Source organism: Cricetulus griseus, chromosome 3 (assembly GCF_003668045.3).
Source record: "Cricetulus griseus strain 17A/GY chromosome 3, alternate assembly CriGri-PICRH-1.0, whole genome shotgun sequence".
In the NCBI taxonomy this organism is placed as follows: domain Eukaryota; kingdom Metazoa; phylum Chordata; class Mammalia; order Rodentia; family Cricetidae; genus Cricetulus; species Cricetulus griseus.
The window spans coordinates 264,563,870-264,585,011 of NC_048596.1; the positions used below are offsets into that span (position 1 = coordinate 264,563,870).

At 41.1% G+C, this 21,142-nt stretch overlaps 1 protein-coding gene across 4 annotated transcripts in view; it reads left to right on the forward strand.

The window, feature by feature from the left end:
- Jarid2 (jumonji and AT-rich interaction domain containing 2) overlaps nucleotides 1-21,142 on the forward strand; it is a 188,735-nt gene that overhangs the window by 130,158 nt on the left and 37,435 nt on the right. For all 4 annotated transcript variants that reach the window (XM_027410455.2, XM_035442940.1, XM_027410454.2 and 1 more), the window contains 2 exons: nucleotides 10,196-10,365; nucleotides 20,731-20,907. In XM_027410455.2, the coding sequence (XP_027266256.1) occupies nucleotides 10,196-10,365; nucleotides 20,731-20,907 (347 nt within the window). The remainder of the gene's footprint in view (nucleotides 1-10,195; nucleotides 10,366-20,730; nucleotides 20,908-21,142) is intronic.

Sequence of the window (21,142 nt, forward strand, 5' to 3'; positions counted from 1 at the left end):
ACATCAAGTAACCACACCCCAAACTAAATATCTTGTTGCTTAGGCAAGACATCCATTAGCCACACCTTAGGCCTAACATCCTGTTGTGTAAGCAAGGGATACAGTAGCCATATCTTATACCAAACATCCTGCTGTTTAACCTTGAAGGAGCAATAATAGGCTAGAACTATCTGACCTCAAGTGAAGATGGAATGGAGCCACTTTTGAGGGCCTCCACATAATTATGAATTTGTTTAGCCCCTGTACAACAAGTTTGCATTCATTGTGATAGGCATTACTTATTGGTAGGGTATTGTTGTGCCTTTTCTTCATGAAAATGCTTTTGTGTAATGTGGGCTGGCACTGGCCCTTTTAAATCTTGTTCTTTCTGTTTGTAAGGCTTTGAATTGCCTTTGGTATGATTCCTCTCAACTCTCGTTGCTGATGCTTCTTTCACTCTGATCTAATTAATTGGGCTTAGTACAGCTCTTAGGATATTTTTCCTGGAGAGTATTTCTGTTTGCCCCAGATAAACAGGGCAATACCAGATCAAAGAGCAGTTCCACTCATGTCCAGCTAGAGGAACTAATCAATGAATAAGCATGGAGAACTCCAAGGAACCCGATTCAGTGAAAAATTTTACTCTCTATTGAATGACAAGGAAACTATCATTCTACTACAGCAACTCTGTGAAGAAGGGGTTCCCCTTTCCTCAACTAGAGGCTCCGTAAGTCTCTGCCTCCTCACTGAAAGAATGCCTCTATCCTGAGGAAACAGCCACACAGAATGACCTGGCCACAAAACTTCCATGCAAAGAAACACACGACTGGTCAAGTGAATCCTCAAAATTAGAATGTATAGTAATGTTTCCAATGTTTTTGGGACCACAATATACAGTGCTTTCTTTTTAATTTTTATTTTTTACATACCAATCCCAGTTTTCTCTCCCTCCACTCTTGCTGTTCTCCCCAAATCTGCTTCTTAGAGAGGGTAAGGCTCCCATGGGGTGAGTCAACGAATTTTGTCCCATCGCCATGTTTGAGGCAGGACCAGCTTTTTGCACGCCTCCCTCCCCCATAGGCTGAGCAAGGTATCTCTCTGTGGGAAGGAAAAAAAAAAAGCCAGTTCATTCTTTGGCTGAAATCTGAATGAGTGCTAAAATTGTACCTCATCCCATTCCCAACGTGTAGACTGTGAAACTGAAGGCCCGGGAGGGAAACAAATGGCCAGTGGTGACTGTGAAACTGAAGGCCCGGGAGGTCAGTGTAGACTGTGGTCAGTGTAGACTGTGAAACTGAAGGCCCGGGAGGGAAACAAATGGCCAATGCTGGGCCATCTTGCCAAAGACCCTTCCAGCAAATATACTTGGGAGCTTTTACCTCTTGTTTCTTACCTTTGTTTGTGCATCATATAGTTGACCTTTGGTCTTCAATTCAATGTTGGGTGGGAGGGGGAGCTTGTTTTGTTGCGATAGGATTTTGTTGTAGCTCAGACTGGCCCCTTGATTCACATTTCCCTACCCAGTTTTAGGATTGGCCCACACCTAACCTGTGCCATTTTCTCCTTTTGTAGCATGTCTATCCCTGGCTGGCCTCAAACTCACTATGTAGCCAAGGCTGGCCTTTCACTCATGACTCTACCTTCCAAGAGCTGGGACTATACGTGTTATGCCAATTGGTCACATTTTAAAATTGCATATTTTTAAAATAGGAACTATTCCTGGACATGGCAGCACGCATGCCTGCAACTTTATTACTTGAGTGGCTGACACAGAAGGATCAAGAATCTAAAGCTTGGCTGAGCTACAGGTAGAGAGACCTTAATACATAAGAACAAATGAACTTTAAAATTATTATGCAATCAAAGTGTTATCTTTTAAGAGTTTTACTATTCTTTTTTGCCTGTGGCAGTGACTCATGTCTTTAATCTGAACACTAGAGTCAGAGGCAGGTGATTCTGTGTGAGGCCAGCCTTGTCTAGAGAGTGAGTTCCAGGACAGCCAGGGCTGTTAATACAGAGAAACTCTGTCTCATCAAACAAACCAAACAATAACAATACTACAAATGATGATAATAATAACTATTATTATTTAATGTATGTAGGTGTTTTGCTTCCACATGGGGTGTGCCTGCTGCCTACAGAGGCTTGAGCAGGATATCAGATCCCTTGGAAATGTCTTTTGACAGCTGTGCATTTAAATAATGGTGCTGAGAGTATGGATCCTGTGGAAGAACAATAAGTGCTCTAATAGCTGAGCCATATCCCCAGCACCAAGATTGTCTTTCAGAGAAACTGCTGCTAAAACCCTTCCCTTAATGGGATGGATGTATAACTCATACTGTTTTCTTCTAAGTCCTAATGACAAATCAAAGTAAATATATTTTGCTAATGAGTTCACTGGGTTTATTTATAGAGAATAGATGATAGGTTGCTTATGGGAGCATGGGTGGCTTCTGAATAACCACAATGATAAACCCCCTTCCCCAATATTCCCCAGCACTTCTCTATTGTGCCCCCCCCCCCCCCACAATAGATGTTATTGTAAGGAGTGGTTAGTTGAGGACGGAATGTCAGCAACCCACAGGCTCTGCATTGATGAAAGCTATTTGGCTGGAGGATAATGCTATACAATATAAGTAACTTAAGAAATGTCAGGAAGGAGGGGGGGGCAGTTGAATAGGAAGAGTAACACTGCATATTGTAGCAAAATGGTCATGATTGGTAATAATTTCATATTTAGAGTAAAAGTAAGTAAAAATAAATTCTAAGGGGCCAATAAGATGGCTTGGAGGTGAATGGTGCTTATTCTTCCGACCAACCCGTTTAGTCCCCAGAAGCCACATTGGCTCACAACTGTATGTAACTTTAGTTCCACGTATCAGCTCTGATGCCCTCTTTTGGACCCTGTGAGTACCTCCCTCCCCTTACACATACATGAGATAAAAACTTAAAATTTGAAAACCAGCTATGGTTGTTCATGCCTGTAATCTTAGCATTTGGGACTGGAAGGCAAGACAATTAAAAGTTCTAGGCCAGGCCAGTTGTGTCGACACATGCAGGTAGGATTTGCTGAAGGAGGCAGAGGCAGGATAATCACAAGTTCCAGGCCAACCTGGGCTACACATTTGCTGGGAGGTGGCACTTAGCCTAAACAATAAACCTTTGTAATTACCTATCAAATAATTGCTTTCAAAGCACCCAAATAGATTCTTTAGGATTGTACCTTAGACATATTCATTTGCACTGTACTGTATAACATAGCTTAATTTTGTTTGTGTTTTCTTGATGGCATAATCTCCTTTTTTCATATCTAAAAAATTTCTATGGGATCTGGAGAGATCGCTCAGCAGTTGAGAGCTTTTGCAGTGTACCCAGGTTCAATTTCCAGCACCCACATGGCAGCTGACAACTGTTTATAACTTCATTTCCAGGGGGATTTAGTACTCTTTTGGCCTCCATAGGCACTACATTCATGTGTACACAGACACAATACATTCATGCAAAATAAAAGAAGAAGGTTCTTATTGTGGCATTCTCGATTATTTTCAATACTAGTTGAGTTGTAATGGAATTGGTGCTTTCCATAAACAGCAGCCAGGTCATTTTCTGGCACCAGATGTTATTGAAGGTCCTAGATATTGGCAGTGGCAGGCAATGCTTGCTATAATCCAGAATTTCGTTTTAGCAGAGTCCAAAGGTTCTATTGATATTTGTTGGTGCTTCTTCGTGGCCAGCCTACAACAGCAGGTGATTAAATGTCTGGGATGTGTTTTCTGTTCCTTTAAATATATTTAGCAGATTTCTTTTAAAACCAACTTAGAGGAAGAGTATGAAGGAAATGTTGGCCTCCCCTTCTTGCTGTGGGGCTAGTTAGTATCTCCTTTGTGCTTTTCATCTGGATGTTCAATGTATAATTCTGTTTTTGTAGTGCTGAGTTGGAAGTCAGGGCTTACTGTATTGTTCTATCATTGATTCCAGCCCTGTACTAGACTTTAGTATCTCACCTATTATATCATTACACCTTGAATGTTTGTGTGGGAAGTTTCTGAATGTTTGACCTTTCTGTCCCTTCCTTCCTTCCTACCTTCCTTCCTTCCTTCCTTCCTTCCTTCCTTCCTTCCTTCCTTCCTTCTCCCTCCCCCCCCCTTTTTTTTTTTTTTTTTTTTTTTTTCTCTCCGAGACAGGGTTTCTCTGTCCTGGAACTATCTCTTATAGACCAGGCTGGTCTCGAACTTACAGAGATCTACCTGGCTCGCCTCCTGAGTGCTGGGACTAAAGGCATATGTCACCACTGCCCGGCTACAGTTGGCTTTTCATTCAGGCACCCTCCCCTCCCCTCCCCTCCCCTCCCTCCCTCCCCCCTCCCCTCCCCTCCCCTCCCCTCCCCTCCCCTCCCCTCCCCCCCTCCCCTCCCCTCCCCCTATTGTCACCTTACAAGGTCATCCATTCCCACTCCTTCCTAGCTATTCTCTTTGCCAGGAGATGGCTGCCAGGGGATTTTTGGCAACTTGCAGTTGGGTTTGAATAACTAGCTAGGGTTTTGTTTTCTGAAATATTTTAAAAACTATATTGGCAATTCCTACTCAAGTGTGAGTAGAAAGGCAAATGAACATTTTTAACTGTCACATCTAGGCTTTTAAACTGTACTTTGGATAATTTGCTAACACCTTGTACTTACCATAATATAGTAAGGGTTTCTTTAGCTGGATCCGTCTAGACTCTATAAAGACCCTTCCATGTGCTGTTCTTTTGATGCTTATCCTTATTGACTCTCTCTTTCCTTCGCATGTAGTTAGAGTTCTCTTGGAACTTTGTTGAGAAGAATGCTTGTAACCCAGTGCTGCCTTTGAAGCTGGATTCTTCATAAGGAGGTTCTGCACTTTTGGTTGGTGGATGTGCAGCTTTGCCTGGGGTTACATAGAACCTGACACAAACTGATACCTAGGTGACCTGTGCATTTATGACCGACACAAAAGACTTTGTTTCCACTTTGTCAGCTAATAACAATTCCTCTCCCATGGGCAAAGTTTGCTTTCTAGAACCCCAAAGGACTCAGTGTGACATTTGTGATTCCAGACAGGCTTAATTATTTGACATTTTGGGTTATAAGATTTATTATTTTGAAAAATCACTTATGTAGGATGCTTCCATCACCTAACCTGAGAGTTTGTGTGCCAGTAAATGTTTAACTTGAAGTTGTCCTAGCTTTTATATATTCAAACTGTTGACATTCTTTTCTATTAATTTTTTCCTTAGAATAATAAAGGACCTCTTTTTGCTGTCTCTCATGTATTTATAAAAGTGGTTAGGGAGTATTCCTGAGGAGACTAGGTGTTTGTAAGTAGAGTTGTGGGCTGGAGACATGGCTCAGCCATTAAAGGCTAGGCTTACAGCCAAAAAATAAGTAGTGTTACCAAGTCCTCAGAAGAAGGATTTTGGTATTATCACCTTTATTTTAAAAGTTTAATAATTGTGATTTCCTTCTTAAAAGCTTTCTGGAGTGCTATGCTGTATTCTATTTTAAAACCCAACGTGACCCTGTTGTGTTGTTTTACCTGTCCCCTGGCAGCTAGGAAACATACCTTTAGCTTTAGCCACTGGGCATTGGCAAAAGAACAGTCCTTCTCAGCTAGAACTTGGTAGACATATTCAGGGGATTATCAACCAAACTACCCCTTGTTTTATTGTAGAGGCCACGCTTAGAAATAGAACCTAATCTATTGCGTCCCGCCCTACCCCATTATCATGCTTTTTTTTTTTGAGACAGGGTGTTTGACATATAGCCTACTTTGAAGCTCACACTCCTGCACCAGCTCCTTAGTATTGGGATTACAGGCACCAGCTGCTGTGCCTGGGTTATTTATTTTTAATACTTTGAGAAAACCATGGCTCACATTGATAAAAATGTAGTTGAGCCAAATCCCAAGTTGTGGCTTCTCCTGGTGCCTGTTGGACCAAGCCAAATCTCTGAAGGACTATTGGAATAATTTAATAAGTTAAGGGCTACAAATATTTAATTCCATTGTTTTTCATAAACTATTTCATCTCTTTATATGTAAAGTGTCCGTCTCTTCCCTTCCAAATCAGTATGGCTAGATTTCAAGAAATACTGCAAAGCAAAAAGACTTCTGTGTAGCAAAACCTTTTCTGGAGCCAAGCAACCTCTCTGTCATTGTGTTGTATTCTCAACTGCTGATTCAGTCTTGGCAGCAGGGATGGTGCTTATAGGTATAGTATTGGTGGCAGTGTTACACAGTGTGGACGAGGTGGTATTTGCTGGCCTCTGAGTTCACTTGAGGATGTGTTTATATTTTTTGTATCACGGAGAACATTTATATCTACCCTGTGTGTTATGCCCAACACTGTACTAGCGTTTGAATTTGGTGGGCAGCTTGCCCTGGTAGATGGTATCTCCTGCCCCCAAATCTCTAGTGAATACACATAAGCACACCCTTGTCTCTTTGAGCAGCTGCCAGATTTTGTGTGTGTGTGTGTGTGTGTGTGTGTGTGTGTGTGTGTGTGTGTGTAGCGGTAGAATAGAGTGGGTAATTACTTTGAGGATGGAAACACAAGAATATTTTTTTCCTATTTGAATAGGCCTTTCAGCAAGTTGGCAAAGTGTCAGGGCCAGCTCCCACACTGCCACAAAGAGCAGAGCAACTCTGGTCATTATGCATTTGCTATGTGTAGTTTCTTTTGATTGGACAGACCTCCTTCTCCTACCTTCCTTACACTTCTCTTAGAATTGGGATGTAATCTAGATAATTAGATTTACCTGCTTGCAAGCTTAATATTGGAAAATTGACTTAATAAAAATGTTTTGGTATGCACATCTCTTATCAAGGCACCAGCACTGTATGGACTGAACTATATGGTTTCTCTTCCCTCACTGCGTGAACACACTTTGGTTTAGAGACTATTAGAAATTTCAGTAAAATTCAGTTATCCCAGAATTGGCTATTTTGTTATAGTTTTATTTCCCCAGAAATAGATGGTCACATATAAGAGTAAGGTCATCATTATGTACTGTTGAAGGCTGAGAAACCTAGAAAGAGGACTCCCACTCTCATATGAGATTCCTTGTGGAAAATTGCCCAGTAAGCATTCAAAGCTGTCTTGAGAAAGGAGAAAGGGCAGGGAAGAGGAAATACATCCATATGTACCCTTTGGGCTCACCCATGTTTATCCATTAGCCTTTTCTCAATTCACCAACATTCACTCACTCACTCACTCACTCATTCACTCACTCATTCATTCATTCATTCATTCATTCATTCGATTCTGTGCTTTGAATCAGAACATAACTAATGCAAAGAAGCATTGAGAGCTGCCTCAGGAACCGATACTATGGAATACATATATGTATTCATAAAAATGCTATGATACTTTACCCTCAATGATTTTTTTTTTTTAAAGAATTTGGGGTGTGTGTGTGCCCACACTCATCGGTATGTGCACATGTGTATGAGCCCAGAGGACAAATTCAGGTGTCCTTGTTGATCAGTCTGCTTCACATTTTGAGACAGTGTCTCTCATTGAGTTAGGCTGTGGGGACAAGAGCCCACAGTTATTATTATGTCTCTGCCTCCCCAATTGCTGGGATTATAGGCTGGAGTCATAGCCCTCAATCTAACTTTTACATGGATATGTTGGCTGAGACTCAGGTTCTCGTGTTTGTGCAACAAACACTTATTGAGCTATCTCTCTAAGTCCTCCCTACATTGTTTTGATTGGTTTTGTCTCAGTTTTCCTGTTAGGGTTTTGGGTTTGCAGTATGCCTGGCCTTAAGGGGAAGCAAACGTTCATCTGGCTGTTGGCAATACCATTTAATACCAAATAAAAGGGAAATTGGGAATCCAGTTTGTTGTTTGTAATTTCAGGAATAGGAGGGGAAGGGAGAATTAGATTGTCTCTTCCTTGAAGTTCCTGTGGCTTTATCAAGAAGTACAGATGGTGACAACTTAAAGTTGTAGGGCTGTCAGCCCACATGGTTCATGACAGGAACCTCTTCCTTGTCCTAACAGACTGTATCTGTGGATGGTTGTGTGGCACATGATACCAAGAGTCACACTCATCTGACTCTGGATACTGGTGATGCTGGTGAGCCACATGGCTCGGTTGCTTCTAGTTATGATGACAGTAGTGAACACATGGGTTTATTGTTAGATTTTCTTTGTGGAACCAATCTTTGGCCTATCTTTTTTGGATACAGTTCCAGTGGATTGATCAGCACTTTTACCCAGAACAGAGCCTTGTGTGCCCTCTACTTAGTAGCTCCTGGAGCAGTGTATCTGGTGATCTACATCTATGTGTGCAGGCAGTCTCTCAAGAACTTTAATTGTTATGTTTGTCTACCTCCATGTTCTCAACTGTCTGCCTCCCAAATCAAGAAGTACAAGAGTTGTGTACTTATGGCAGCAATGTGGTACTCTCCTTATCCTTGAAGACAATTATGGAAGTGTTGTTTTGTACATTTTGTCTTTCAGTAAGCCATATTGATGAGGCTGTAGTAAAGTGCTAAGTAAAAGGACAGAGAAACGGGTTTAAGGTTGAAAGGTTGGCCATGGTGATGCATTACTTTTTAGGATGGCTGAATCTTCGAGGGGACTTTTGCGATAAAAACCTTAGGTAATTCCTTAAATTAACAGTCTATATCTGCTAGAGAAAAGCTAAAGAAATAAAGACCTGAGATCAGGAACACATCTCCAGTAAGCATCTTCCTTATAATATAGCACTAAAAGTCTAGCGAGAAACCGCTGTCAGTATCAGACACTACGAGGGATTGGTAATTGTACCTAATTTGAACAATACAGTAAGGAAAATAAGAAATAAAAAGCAACAGGTATACTGACGTTAAACATCCTTTGCAATAGTATTGGAGTCAGTGTCATGCAAACAGTATGCTCAGAGCATTATCTTTTTGCAGAGTGCTGGCAGTGCAGTGCACACCTTTAATCCCAGGAGGCAGTGGCAGGCAGATCTGTGTGAGTTCAAGGCCAGCCTGGTCTACAGAGTTCTCCAAAGCCACAGAGAAACCCTGTCATGGGGGTGGGGAGAGATTCATTTCAAAGTAACAATCTAGTATTACAGGCAAAATACATTTTATTTTACCTTGTGCAACTTAACATCTAAAAATTTTAACTTCATGAATGTTCTAAGCCCTAACATTATGTCTGAACCTCATGCCTTACTTAATTAGTGAAATTATCTCCTTGAAATCAAGTTGTCTGTCATTTTTTTCAAAACTTCCCTTCTGCCCTAATCAGTTACATACTTCAAAAGTCTGCCACCCATTTCTAAGTATTGACACTAGATTAAAAGAAGGAAACATGACTTCGATACCTAACTGCACCTCAGAAATTGGGATTCAGGAGCTGAATAAGCACGAAGACTTGTGGTGTAGTTCCTAGATCCCTATCTTGGTAGATTTTCAGAAAGGTGATCATTGATGCTTGTTGACTGCCAGCCTACCTTCAGATTCAGTAGAGACCCTGTGGGAAAATAAGAAAAGCGGATGGTGACAGAGCAGGATGCCTGGTGCCTTCCTGGCCTGCAAACAAACCCAGTGCCATTGGCACCTAATTGTCCATACAAGCACAGATCCATCAACTGAAGCTTGGAAAGCTCTTCAGAATTTGGCAATAATGTGGGAGTTTTATAGTAACACAGTATTACTACAAATCCAGTCAAGTTGAACAGACACAGAATAGGGAAATTAGGCAATTACAGGTATCTCTATATCATAGAAACTGCTTATTTGCAATCAACTGTCTTGTAACTGGTGTGGTGTCTGCAGCAGGAGGGTTGGAGGGAAATGACATCTATCATGAGGGATATAATAAGGCAAGGAAATTGTGGGTATACTTGTGAAATAGTGGGCGGAAACCTAGGGTGCTGTTCAATGTGTGGCCCTAGGTAATTAGAGACAGTTTTAGATGGTCTCGATGGAGTCCAGGCTAGTATTGTACTAATGTTCTTGTCTCCATCACTCACAGTGTACACATTCTGCAATTCTACATAAAACAGTAGCTCCTTAGACAGGCACCAAAAAGCAGGCTGTAGTTTATGAGAGTAGGAGAGTGATGTAGAACCTTAATTCATAAGAGTTTACTTGAGAGATTGTGTGTTTCTTCTTCTATGTACCATGGTTTTATCGCTGCATATAAGACTTTATCTTCCTGTCTCTGCTTAATTTACTTTTCTTTTGCTGTTGAAGGCCCAGGCTGCAAGCACAAAGAAAGTTTGCTCAATCTCAGCCGAATAGTCCCAGCACAACTCCAGTGAAGATTGTGGAGCCTTTGCTACCCCCGCCAGCTACTCAAATTTCTGACCTCTCTAAAAGGAAGCCTAAGACAGAAGACTTTCTTACCTTTCTCTGCCTTCGAGGTAAGTAAGCTTTCAGTACAGATGATGTCACTGTGTTGTCCTCACATCTTTGTCAGTTCTCTGTTTGATTCTAGGGCAGATTTTTGTTGCTTTTTAAAAGATACTTTTACTATGTATCCCTTGCTGGGCTCTGTGTATATGGCTTGGAATTCATAGAGATCTGCCTGCCTCTACCATCTCCATTGTAGAGTTAAAAGATGTGTGCTATATCCTTCCTGGTCCTGCAGTTTTTTGCTTATTTTTTCTCTTTATGTGTTTGTGTGCATATCTGCGTGTGTATGCCACCTATGTTGTCTCCTACATTTATTTATTTATCTAGCTATTTATTTATGTGTGTTTTGCTCACACACATGCATGTGCTCCACATGTATGCAGTGCTGGAGGCAGTTAGAAGAACTTGTCCATTCCCTGGGACTGGAGTTAGAGGTGTTTGTAAGCTACTGTGTGGGTTCTGTGACTTGAACCCAGGTCCTCTGTAAGAGTAGCCAGTGTTCTTAAACCCGGAACCATTTATTCAGTACCACTTTTTGTGTTTCTGATAGTGTCTTACTATGTGGCTCTGGCTGACCCGGAATTAACTGATGAAAGGAATCAGCCAGCAAAATGATTTTGGTGTTAAGATAACAGAAGTTTGCTTTACCCTCATGGAGTTTAGTTGTGTGATTTTTTGGCTTTTTGAGACATGGTTTCTCTGTGGCTTTGGAGGCTGTCCTCGAACTCACTCTGTAGACCAGGCTGGCCTTGAACTCACAGAGATCCACCTGCCTCTGCCTCCCGACTGCTGAGACTGAAGGCGTGCGACACCACCACCCGGCTGGTTATGTGAATGGACTGTAATTAGGTGTTGAAGATGGGCAAGAATCAAGGACTGTCTGAGTGACAATATGTAGAGCAGTACCTGTGTGTATGTGAATTGTTTTAAAAATCTATCTTCTCTATTCTGGGTGGTTGGGGGCAGGACATGTAATAATAATAATACCTGGATAAAATTTTTACCAATCATGATGCCTTGATTGAGACATAAGAGAATCATCTTTTATAGCCAATCATCTTTGCAGCAAAGTTTAAGTGAAGCCTGGACTAGACTAGTGAGTATACTAAAAGAACCAGGCAACAAAAACACTTTGCTTAGTTTTGGCTGGTGTACCATGTGGATTCTTATTATACTCCGTTCCTAATTTTTCTTACAGGTATTAGATATGAGCTATTTATAAGTGAGAGTCTCCTTCAAAGTCTTTTGTTTAGACCCTCATAAGTTTCCTTGTCTGACTCCATAAACCCTAGAGGATACTTGTTGTACCCTGCCTGTCCTGGATCCTCGGTGGGCCCAACTGTTATTTTATGGTGGGCCCATAATAGCTTTGGGTATGGAAAATTTGTATTTTGTACCGTATAGGGGTTGTGTAGATAGATGACCCCTGTAATGTGCTTATTTCAGAGTAATTTGAATTGGAGTTTTAAGTTACAGAAAGTTGTGAAAGCTATCTATAACTTCTATGTTCAGTTTTAAGGAAATCTTGGAATTTCACTAATTCCAGATTCACATTGATATATGTTCCTAACTGTGTTATCAATAACTATAAGATCTGTACATTTTTAGGCAGTCAACAGTTTGGAAACCTTGTATTGTTTTTAGTATGCTTGCTTGTTTCTTTGTCTTTCCTTTTGAAGAATGTAGTCATTCATCCTTAGAGGAGAGAAATTGGTCCTTTTTTTTTTAATCTTTAAAAATTCCTCTGCATGTATGTACTTGTGTGCTGTGTGCACACTCACAGGTACCCTCAATGAGTAAATGCCCTTGTCTATTTTCTGAGAATGTGAGCTGCCTGATGTGGGTGGAAGATACCAAATTGGTCTGGGAGGATGGGAGGTACCTAGTCATGTCTCCAGCCCCCAGCATTTGGTAAATTAATTTTTTTATAGGAAAGTCTGGAATAAATCAAATGCATGGAAGGGATATTTTTGGCCAAAGACTTGAGTCATTCTATAGGTTTCAGGTATTTCCCTTAATAGTTTAGAATATTGAAGTGCCTAAGTGATGGGGCCACAGGAAATAACAAACCCTGTTTGTTATTCATCAATGATGACTAGAGTCAAAGTCCTCTCCTGAAAATTCCTTTAATTATAAACAAAAACCTTGTGGCTGGAAATTCTATCCGTATAGGATTGTTGTAGTTGATGTATATACTACCTAGTGATTTGGGTTGGGAGCCCCAGAGCTGAACATTGCAGACTCAATACACTGTGAGACTGTCAGGTCTTCATGTTCCCCTCCTACTTAAGCCACACCCTAGAACTTTAAGGAAGCCAAGTAGAGTGAACCTGAAATGTTCACCTGCTGTGTATTTATCTTTAAATAGCTGCTTTAAAGGGGTGCACATGTTTCTTGCCAGGGCATAATTAGTATCTTCCTAGGAAGTATCTTCCTAGGAAAAGAGAGCCTTGTATGTATGCATGCTGTGAGCAGCGACTCAGCACCATTGCTGTATTTTCTGTCACCAATCTCATTATTCTTAATGAGTTCTGTCTTCTTCTCTTTGTTCTGACCATAATTATTAAGAGATTTAAAAGAACTTAATGCAGCAGAGCAATGTCAGGTTAAATGATTCTCTTATTTACATTTTTCTTTTTATGGGGCACTGCAAATGAGGGGGGTTCCCAAAGGGGACTCATGAAACAAACACAGAACACAGTTTATTCTTAAGACCATGGCTGTCACAGTGCAGCTCCTAGTTCTGCCCAGTGGAGGGAGTCTATGGATTTAAGGGAGGGGAATTGCATCCGCAGTGGAGGGGTGGGTTTGACTCTCCCATGCCCAGGCCACAGCGCCTTTGGGCCAGCTAGGGTCATGACCAGCTCTGGCCCTTTCAGCCTTTTTGCTCATTTATAAAGTGAGTAAAGCTAGTGGTTGTGAAATGGGTTCTAGTGACTGCCTGAGAGGCAGTTGTCCAAGCACATTTATTTGCTGTTTTACACCGAGGTACCAGAGAGGTCACGGCATTCGACTGAGGTATGGATAGTCTAAAAAGTATTCTCAGATACCCTGTCTAGGTAACACTGGACAGCCCACCAGTGGAGTTTTCTATGTAGACACTGCCTGTCCCTACCTGGAAGGTATGAGTATTGAGGAGAATTATAAGAAGGGCTAGTTCAAAAGTCTGGGGTGATTTAAAGGTCACATACCGAGAGGTGATTTCCTACAAGAAAGTGATCAATCTCCTGATTGAAATGAGCATGGTGGTTGCTAATAGCAAACTGTCTTTAGGAAAATAGGAATGGAGGAAGATACCTGTACACATAGATTTTCAGGTTACTTTTGTAAGGTAGTTTAACTTGATTTCTAAGCATCTATCACAGTGAATTCAGCCTGGTTTGCTGGCCTCTGTGGCTAGCCTGCCTGCCTTCTGCTTTCCCTAAGTAACTCTAGCCTAATGTTCTGTATTCCCTTAGTGTCTCCTTTTTGCTGACATAGTCATTTGTTTGTTAGGATCATTTCTTGGCTAGTAATGAAGAAATCATTGGAGTTTTTGATCAGAGAAGAGAAGGATGAATCCTTTTATAATTGCCCTGTGACCTTGACTCTGAGGTTTGGCCAGGCTTCAGGCCAGCTCACCTCTCACCAGGTCTACCTGCAGGAAGGTAAAAAACAAATCAGTCCCCATGCCAGGTGTCTGGCCTGGCTGCAGTGGTGCATTCCAGAATACCTTCTGTCTTTCTCCTCAGCATCTCACTTAATGTGTCTTGTGCCTTTTGGAACACTTTGAGAGAAGTGGGAATGGAATTTCTCAGTGATAGCATTGATGTTATGTTGCATAGGAGCCTTGCTGGCTTGTGTGGATATCATACCATGGGTTGCTTGAAAGTCCCTGCTGCTTGTGCTCTGCACACAGGAAACTGTTTAGTGTCTCTGGGAATCTAAAAAGGTTTTGCATAAATCTTAAATTCATGTTTGAACTTGATGGTTTAAAGCCACTAACTGGAAGTTGGCAGATCCCAGTTTCCTTATTTCTGCTTCTCAGCTTGTGCTAATCGTCTTGTGGCTAGGAGCTGCTCATGCTGAACACCATCACAGCTAGTGTGTGGTGCGGTTTGCATCCCAGACTTGTGGGGAAACAAACACAAACACGCACACACACACTTTGGTGATTGAACTTTATTGAGCAAAATGGTAGTAGTTTTTGGAGAGGCAGATCCCTTTTTTGAGGTGTGTTCCATCATAATTTTTATATCTGTGTTTGTATTTGAACCTACCTGTACAGAGGCCATTGGGAAAAGTTTGGAAGGTTCTTTGTCACCTTGTCTGCTATGAGGGAAATGGTGCCCATTATTCTGAGTCCTGAGTTCATTGTCTTTCATGCCATGACAGTTTAATCCAGTCTTCCACACGAGGGATTTGTTCTATTAGGGATCAGGCGGCCAGCATCTGGCAGTATGATTCACGGCAGTATGTCCACGGGAAGCTATCACCTCACATGCTGCTTGTCTCAGACAATTGAACAAGGCTCACCCTTTTGTTTCTTTTCCTTTCTTTCCTTTGTTTGTTTTTGTTTTGTTTTCTAAGACAGGGTTTCTCTGTGTAGGTTTGGTTGATCTGGAACTTGTTCTGTAGACCAGGCTGGCCTTGAAATCACAGAGATCCACCTGCCTCTGCCTCCCTAAGTGCTGAGATTAATGGCATGTACCACCACCCCCGACTGCTTACCCCTTTTGTAACTTTGGAGAACATTCTTTTTTTCACTCTCCTGGAGTCTGGCTTTGTTTACATCCCATTTGTGAAAGAAGACAGGAAATAAATTACCTATTCTCATTTACATAACAAGAATGAGATTTTATTTTTAAATTAAATTCATTTAATCAGGGTAATGGTTTGTCACGCAAGCCAAGATCAGAAAACAACTTGGGGATTTTGATTCTTGCTTCCTACCAGCATGGGTCCTGGGATCAAATTCGGTGGTAAATATGTTTATTCACTGAGCCATCTCACCAGCCGTAATGACAAAGAATGATTATTAGCATGATACCAGCAGTAGCCTAATATAATTTTCCTGGGAGTTGTTTAGAGTGCCATTGCATATATTACCATACACCCTTTGTGGTCATAAGAGTAGTTTTGGCTAAATATATACATACTGTTCTTACCACGTAACTGTCAACCAGAACCAGGTCATCTTCCTTCAGAGCTGGGGGCCATGATTTGTAGGGCTTCTTTTCTCTAAAGGGTGGGTTTTCTTTTGGATAAAGCTGGCACCCCCAGTACACCGCGCACACACAGACACAGACACAGACACAGACAGACAGACAGACAGACAGACAGACAGACAGACAGACAGACACGACAGACAGACAGACACACACACACACAGACACACACACACACACACACACACACACACACACACACACACACACACACACACACTCGGTGTCTCCTGTAACTTGATGATCACCCTTTATATTCACACAATTTAAATTTTCCCTTTAGAAGTGATAGCAGTTCAGAATTGCTGCAAATGGAGCAAAATCGTGTAAAATATAAGCATGAATCACATTCAAGAAAAATAATAGCATGTAGAAGATATGCATATGACATAGCATGTTTTCAGATGGGTGATCTGGAGCTGATCTGCTAGACCAGGGATTGAACACTGTGATAGTTACCTTATGTTTTTCTAAGGGACCTTCATTTTTATGAGTTTCAATGTATGTCAAAGTCGAAGTCTGTGGAACAGAGTCTGGCATGCATAGCAGTGGTTTCATGGAGTAATGTTTTTTATTTATCTCCTGCTGTCTAGCTTCTGGTTTTGTGGAACCATGAGAAATGCCAACTCGGTGGGCATCCTGTGTTAATTGGCTCTCACAATCCAGTTCTTTGCTCTCCACCTCAATGACTGTGTGTGTAAAGGAAGCCCTTTGGGACCTTTCCAAAACAGAGCAGAGCTATGTTTGTTTTTTTAAGATTCAGAATTGGTAGAGGGAGGGGAAGATATGGCAAGGAAGGGATTGTCTGTGTACATAATCCACAGAGAAGAATCCACTTTATAGAAACCAAAGCCCAAATTAGCAAGCTCTGGGATTAAAATAATTTCTGTTGTGGTTATAACATACCACAGATTGATTTTTGTCCAGATGAAAACATTTGGTTTGCACTTCAGTAAATATTGTGGAGATATTGCCAGCTAATTTTGAAAAATAATGAAATACAGCTTTTGCACAGCACAGAGGCATGTTGTACTCTGATCCCTCCTATCTGATCCAAAGTCCCTTCCTCCCCCACTTTTACACATTTTTTCTTAAGATTTTATTTATTTATTATGTATACAACATACTGCTTCCATGTATAACTGTACACCAGAAGAGGGCACCAGATCTCATTATAGATGGTTGTGAGCCACTATGTAGTTGCTGGGAATTGAACTCAGGACCTCTGGAAGAGCAGTCAGTGCTCTTAACCTCTGAGCCATCTCTGTAGCCCGTATTTTTACACATTTGCTAATGTAGTTGGATAATCAGAGAAAAATGTGCCTGTAATTTTAATAGAATACTATTTATAATCATTCAAGAAACACTTCCTTGTTCCACAAAAAAACAAAAAACAAAAAACATCAGCAACCATTATCACCACCACCGCCACCACACACACCTTTAATTCTTCAAAACGTTCACCTTCATTGATTATTTCAAATTAGTGGGTTGTGTAGAGAGTGGACAGAATTCTGGGTGGTAAATTAGCACTTCTCACTAGTTAATACCCTAAAGAGGGCCTGCTTGTATGGCTCTCCCTATGCCTCTCTTGTTCCCATGGTCATTACTATAGCTTTGCAATGGACATGAATCCTACCATGAGAAGAGATTAGGCCTCCTTCTCCCCCCTCACTCCCTACCTCCACCACCTAGAACTGTGTGCTTTTCTGGTTGGAAATCACATTTATCCGAGATCACTCCTATTAGTGTCCTCTCTCGTTTTTCTTGAATGTTAGGCTCCAGTCAGCTTTAGAGTTTTCAAAAGATTGTCCCATCTGACATTTACTTAAGTAAAGTTATCTCAGTTAAAATTTCAAGATATGAAGTTGTTTCTATGTGCCAGAAGCTACTATAAAATATTTATAATGAAAAAGAAAATGGAAGTATTTTTTTTCTCTTGAGGGATTCTAAATACTGTGTAGTGACTCTGTCAGAATACACCTGCTTATCTCTTTGTACTGAAGAATGTGAAATTATTTCCATCAGTAACAGTGGTAGATGACTCATGCCTGTATTGAGGCTTTGTGGAACCCATTTTCCTCTCTGTTGTTTTGTTTCTACTAGATTCCTCCTTTCAACTTTTTACCTGTACGTTAGATGACCAGGCTTGTATGTAGGAAATAAGGAAATGAATACTTTTCTGTAACATAGCTTCAGAGATGCCTTTTTGCTGTTCTTGGATATTTTAGGTTGTTGCTTTTCTGTTAATCTTGATACTAGTTGGATAATAGGATGGAGTAAGACATACTCTTACTGGTTTTTGCCAGCACTGTGGTTTCTCCATTTCTGGTCTGGTGGGACTTTGGCTATCTGTTAATGAGTAATTAAACAGGGTGGCAAGATTCCTGAATGGATACTCCACAGCTTCAGAGATGTAAAATGCATCACACAACCTTTGAATTTAGTTTTTCTTACCTGTGTCAGTTTGATGTCGAGGTTGCTGACATGTACAAATACAAGGCTCCACCCTATTTAAGAGGTCTGTGTAAAGTGGGAAATTACCAATATGGAGTTAGGTAGAAATACAAGGGTATTTAATAGGGAAAAGCCTTACTTACAGAGCGACCTAGCCAGCCGGCATGGCATGGCAGCAGTCTGTACAGCAAGCCAAAAAGGTGAAACCGAAAATGAAACCCAGCCACCTGAACCTCTCACTCTGTCACCCTGACCACGCCCTCCCAGGCATGGTTAGATACACCTGTTGCCAGCCCCTAAGTAGGCATGGCTACAGCTTCCCCTACATCTGTGTCTCATTTCTGTGTGATAATTTCTGAGTTTCCCTTCAACCACACAAGTAATTGGTTGGTCTGGAGTGGTAGTATCCTATTTGAGGAAGATATCTAAAAGGCAGACTATGTCCAGCTCAAGGGGAACAGTGTTTGTTGTTCTTGAAAGGGGAGAATGGGTTCAAGACTGGTGTTTGGACTAAGGACAACTTGTCTCTGCTCTTGATTATGAACTCATACCCTCAACTCAAAGTGAAGTTATGAGTTTCAGACCTGGTGTAGAGTTGCAATTTGGGTATTTTCTAGTTTTTTTTTTTTTTTTTTTTTAAATGTCACTTTCTTTACTCTTGTTTGACAACATGATATTCCAAAGCCAGTTACAGAATCTTCCTCCTGTCAGGAACCCAATTCTAAATGGCATTGATCAAAGGCGCAAAACTAAGGATAGAATAGCTTTTACTATCACTTGCAATTTTACACTGGGGTGTTTTGTGCCCTGTATACCTCTGGTATCTGATTATGAAAACAAATCATTTTATAGTTATTCCAAAAGTTAATTCAGATAACTTAATCAGATCTCCTAGGAACACCCCCCCCCCCCAATTTTTTTTTTTTCCACGTAACCCATGCTTGCCTTGAATTCTCCCTCTACCTCCTGTGGTTGGAATGATTGCAAGTGAAGGAAAACAAACAAGATAATTATCAAATGATTTTTTTTTTTTTTTGGTTTGGTTTTTGGTTTTTGGTTTTTTTCCAGACAGGGTTTCTCTGTGGCTTTGGAGGCTGCCCTGGAACTAGCTCTTGTAGACCAGGCTGGTCTCGAACTCACAGAGAACCGCCTGCCTCTGCCTCTGCCTCCTGAGTGCTGGGATTAAAGGCGTGCTCCACCAACACCCAGCTGATTCTCTTTCTAATCCACACAGGAACCATTGATTATTTTTGCGTATGAGCAATTTCTCTTAACGTATGTGCACCATTTTGAGTGCATGGTTCCCTTGGAGTACAAAATAGGGAACTAGATCCCTCAGAACAGGAGTTAAGCACTGTTGTAAACCACCATGTGTATGATGGAAAATCAAATCTGGGTGGTCTGAAATAACAGCAAACCCTTTTAGCCATTTACTGTCTTTCCAGCTTGTGAGAAAGTTTTGAGATTTCCTTTTGGGGCACACATAGGAAGTTGTATAAAAGAAGAACGTTAAAATTACTCCTTCTGGTACTTGGGCAGTGTTTAATGGGGAGAGAATCCAAACGTTTTATCTCTGCTTTCTGTTGTTTTTATTGCTGGTTTTGTTTTGGTTTCTTTTTGTCCTGGAACTCTCGATGTAGACCAGGCTGGCCCAGAACTCACAGAGATCCACCACATCTGGCACTTCAGCAATTTTTATAGCCTCTGGTTCCAGACAGTATTCCAGTGGTTTAATCTTGTGGCCCTCTAGTTTAGCTTTGCTTGATAAGGGAGAAGTATACTGTACTTGTATGTGGGAGTGGCCTTCCTGTGGGGCTAACGTCTCTATTTCCATCTCAAAGATGGCAGCATTTGAGAGCAGAGAGGCTAGCATCTAAAAGAAAGGAGGAATGTGGGTTCTTCTTTGTTTTTAACTGCATGGTTTTATCAGTGCCTTATAGGAATGTGTGTGTGTGTGTGTGTGTGTGTGTGTGTACATCCTGCATGTTTGTCTGTGCACCACTTGGTACTTGTGGAGGATAGAAGAGTGAACTCGAACCCCTGGAACTGGGAATATTGACAGTTAGGAGCTTCCCTGTGGGTGCTGGTAATTGAACCTAGGTTCTGGAAAAGCAGCCAGATTTTAATTTCTCTAGTCCAAGGAATTTCTTTTAACAATGGCTTATTCTATTAAAAACTTCAGAGTTTTAAGTACTTGAGGTGTTTGGGGGAATCTATTCCTGGCCTTTATATTAAGATAATAAGAGAGTGACAAAATCCAATTTCTTTCTCCTCCTCCATCAATGGATTCTTTCTTTCTTATTTCAAAAGTTATAGGTTAAGTGCATAATGCAGAGTAATCCCCTAACAATATGGGTGGATGTTTTTGTTTTACTCACATTTTCTTGTGTAATTTATTCCTTGATGTTGTTTGTGTTTTGTTTTCTGTGGGAACATTGCAGATAAGATTCTTAATTTTAATTTGCCCAGCTTGATGTATTATCCCCTTTGGGGGGTTTGCCTTCAATTGCTAAAGGAGGCAGATGGAGTTGTACTTCCCAGGGAATATTTTAAAATAAATTAAAAGTGGTAGCAGCATTGAATAGCTTTGTTTTATGTGATCAACATGCAGTTAGGGTCCTAGCTTTGTAAAGCTCTTCTTTGGGTTACTCCTCCTGGAAGGGGTGAGTGTCAAAATTGGTGTTGATGAGCTATGTTTTACCCCACCAGGTTCTCCTGCACTGCCCAGCAGTATGGTATATTTTGGAAGCTCTCAGGATGAGGAGGATGTCGAAGAGGAAGAAGATGAGACAGAAGATGTCAAAACAGCCAACAACAATGCTTCGTCTTCATGCCAGTCCACCCCCAGGAAAGGAAAAACCCATAAGCATGTACACAATGGACATGGTAGGTCCACCACTGAGGCTGTGTAAAGGGCAGTAAAAAGCCAGACTTTGGTGAGGGTTCAGAAAAACTTTGAAGGATGTCAATCTATGTATCAGCCAGATTTTTTTTAGGTTATCAGACTTTATGGATAAGAACTTAGTATAGCCCCAACGTATTCTAGATAAAAAATGAAAATGTTCTATGTTGAAGTGATTATAATTGCCATAGGAACTGCCAGTGGGGGCCAGAAGAGGGA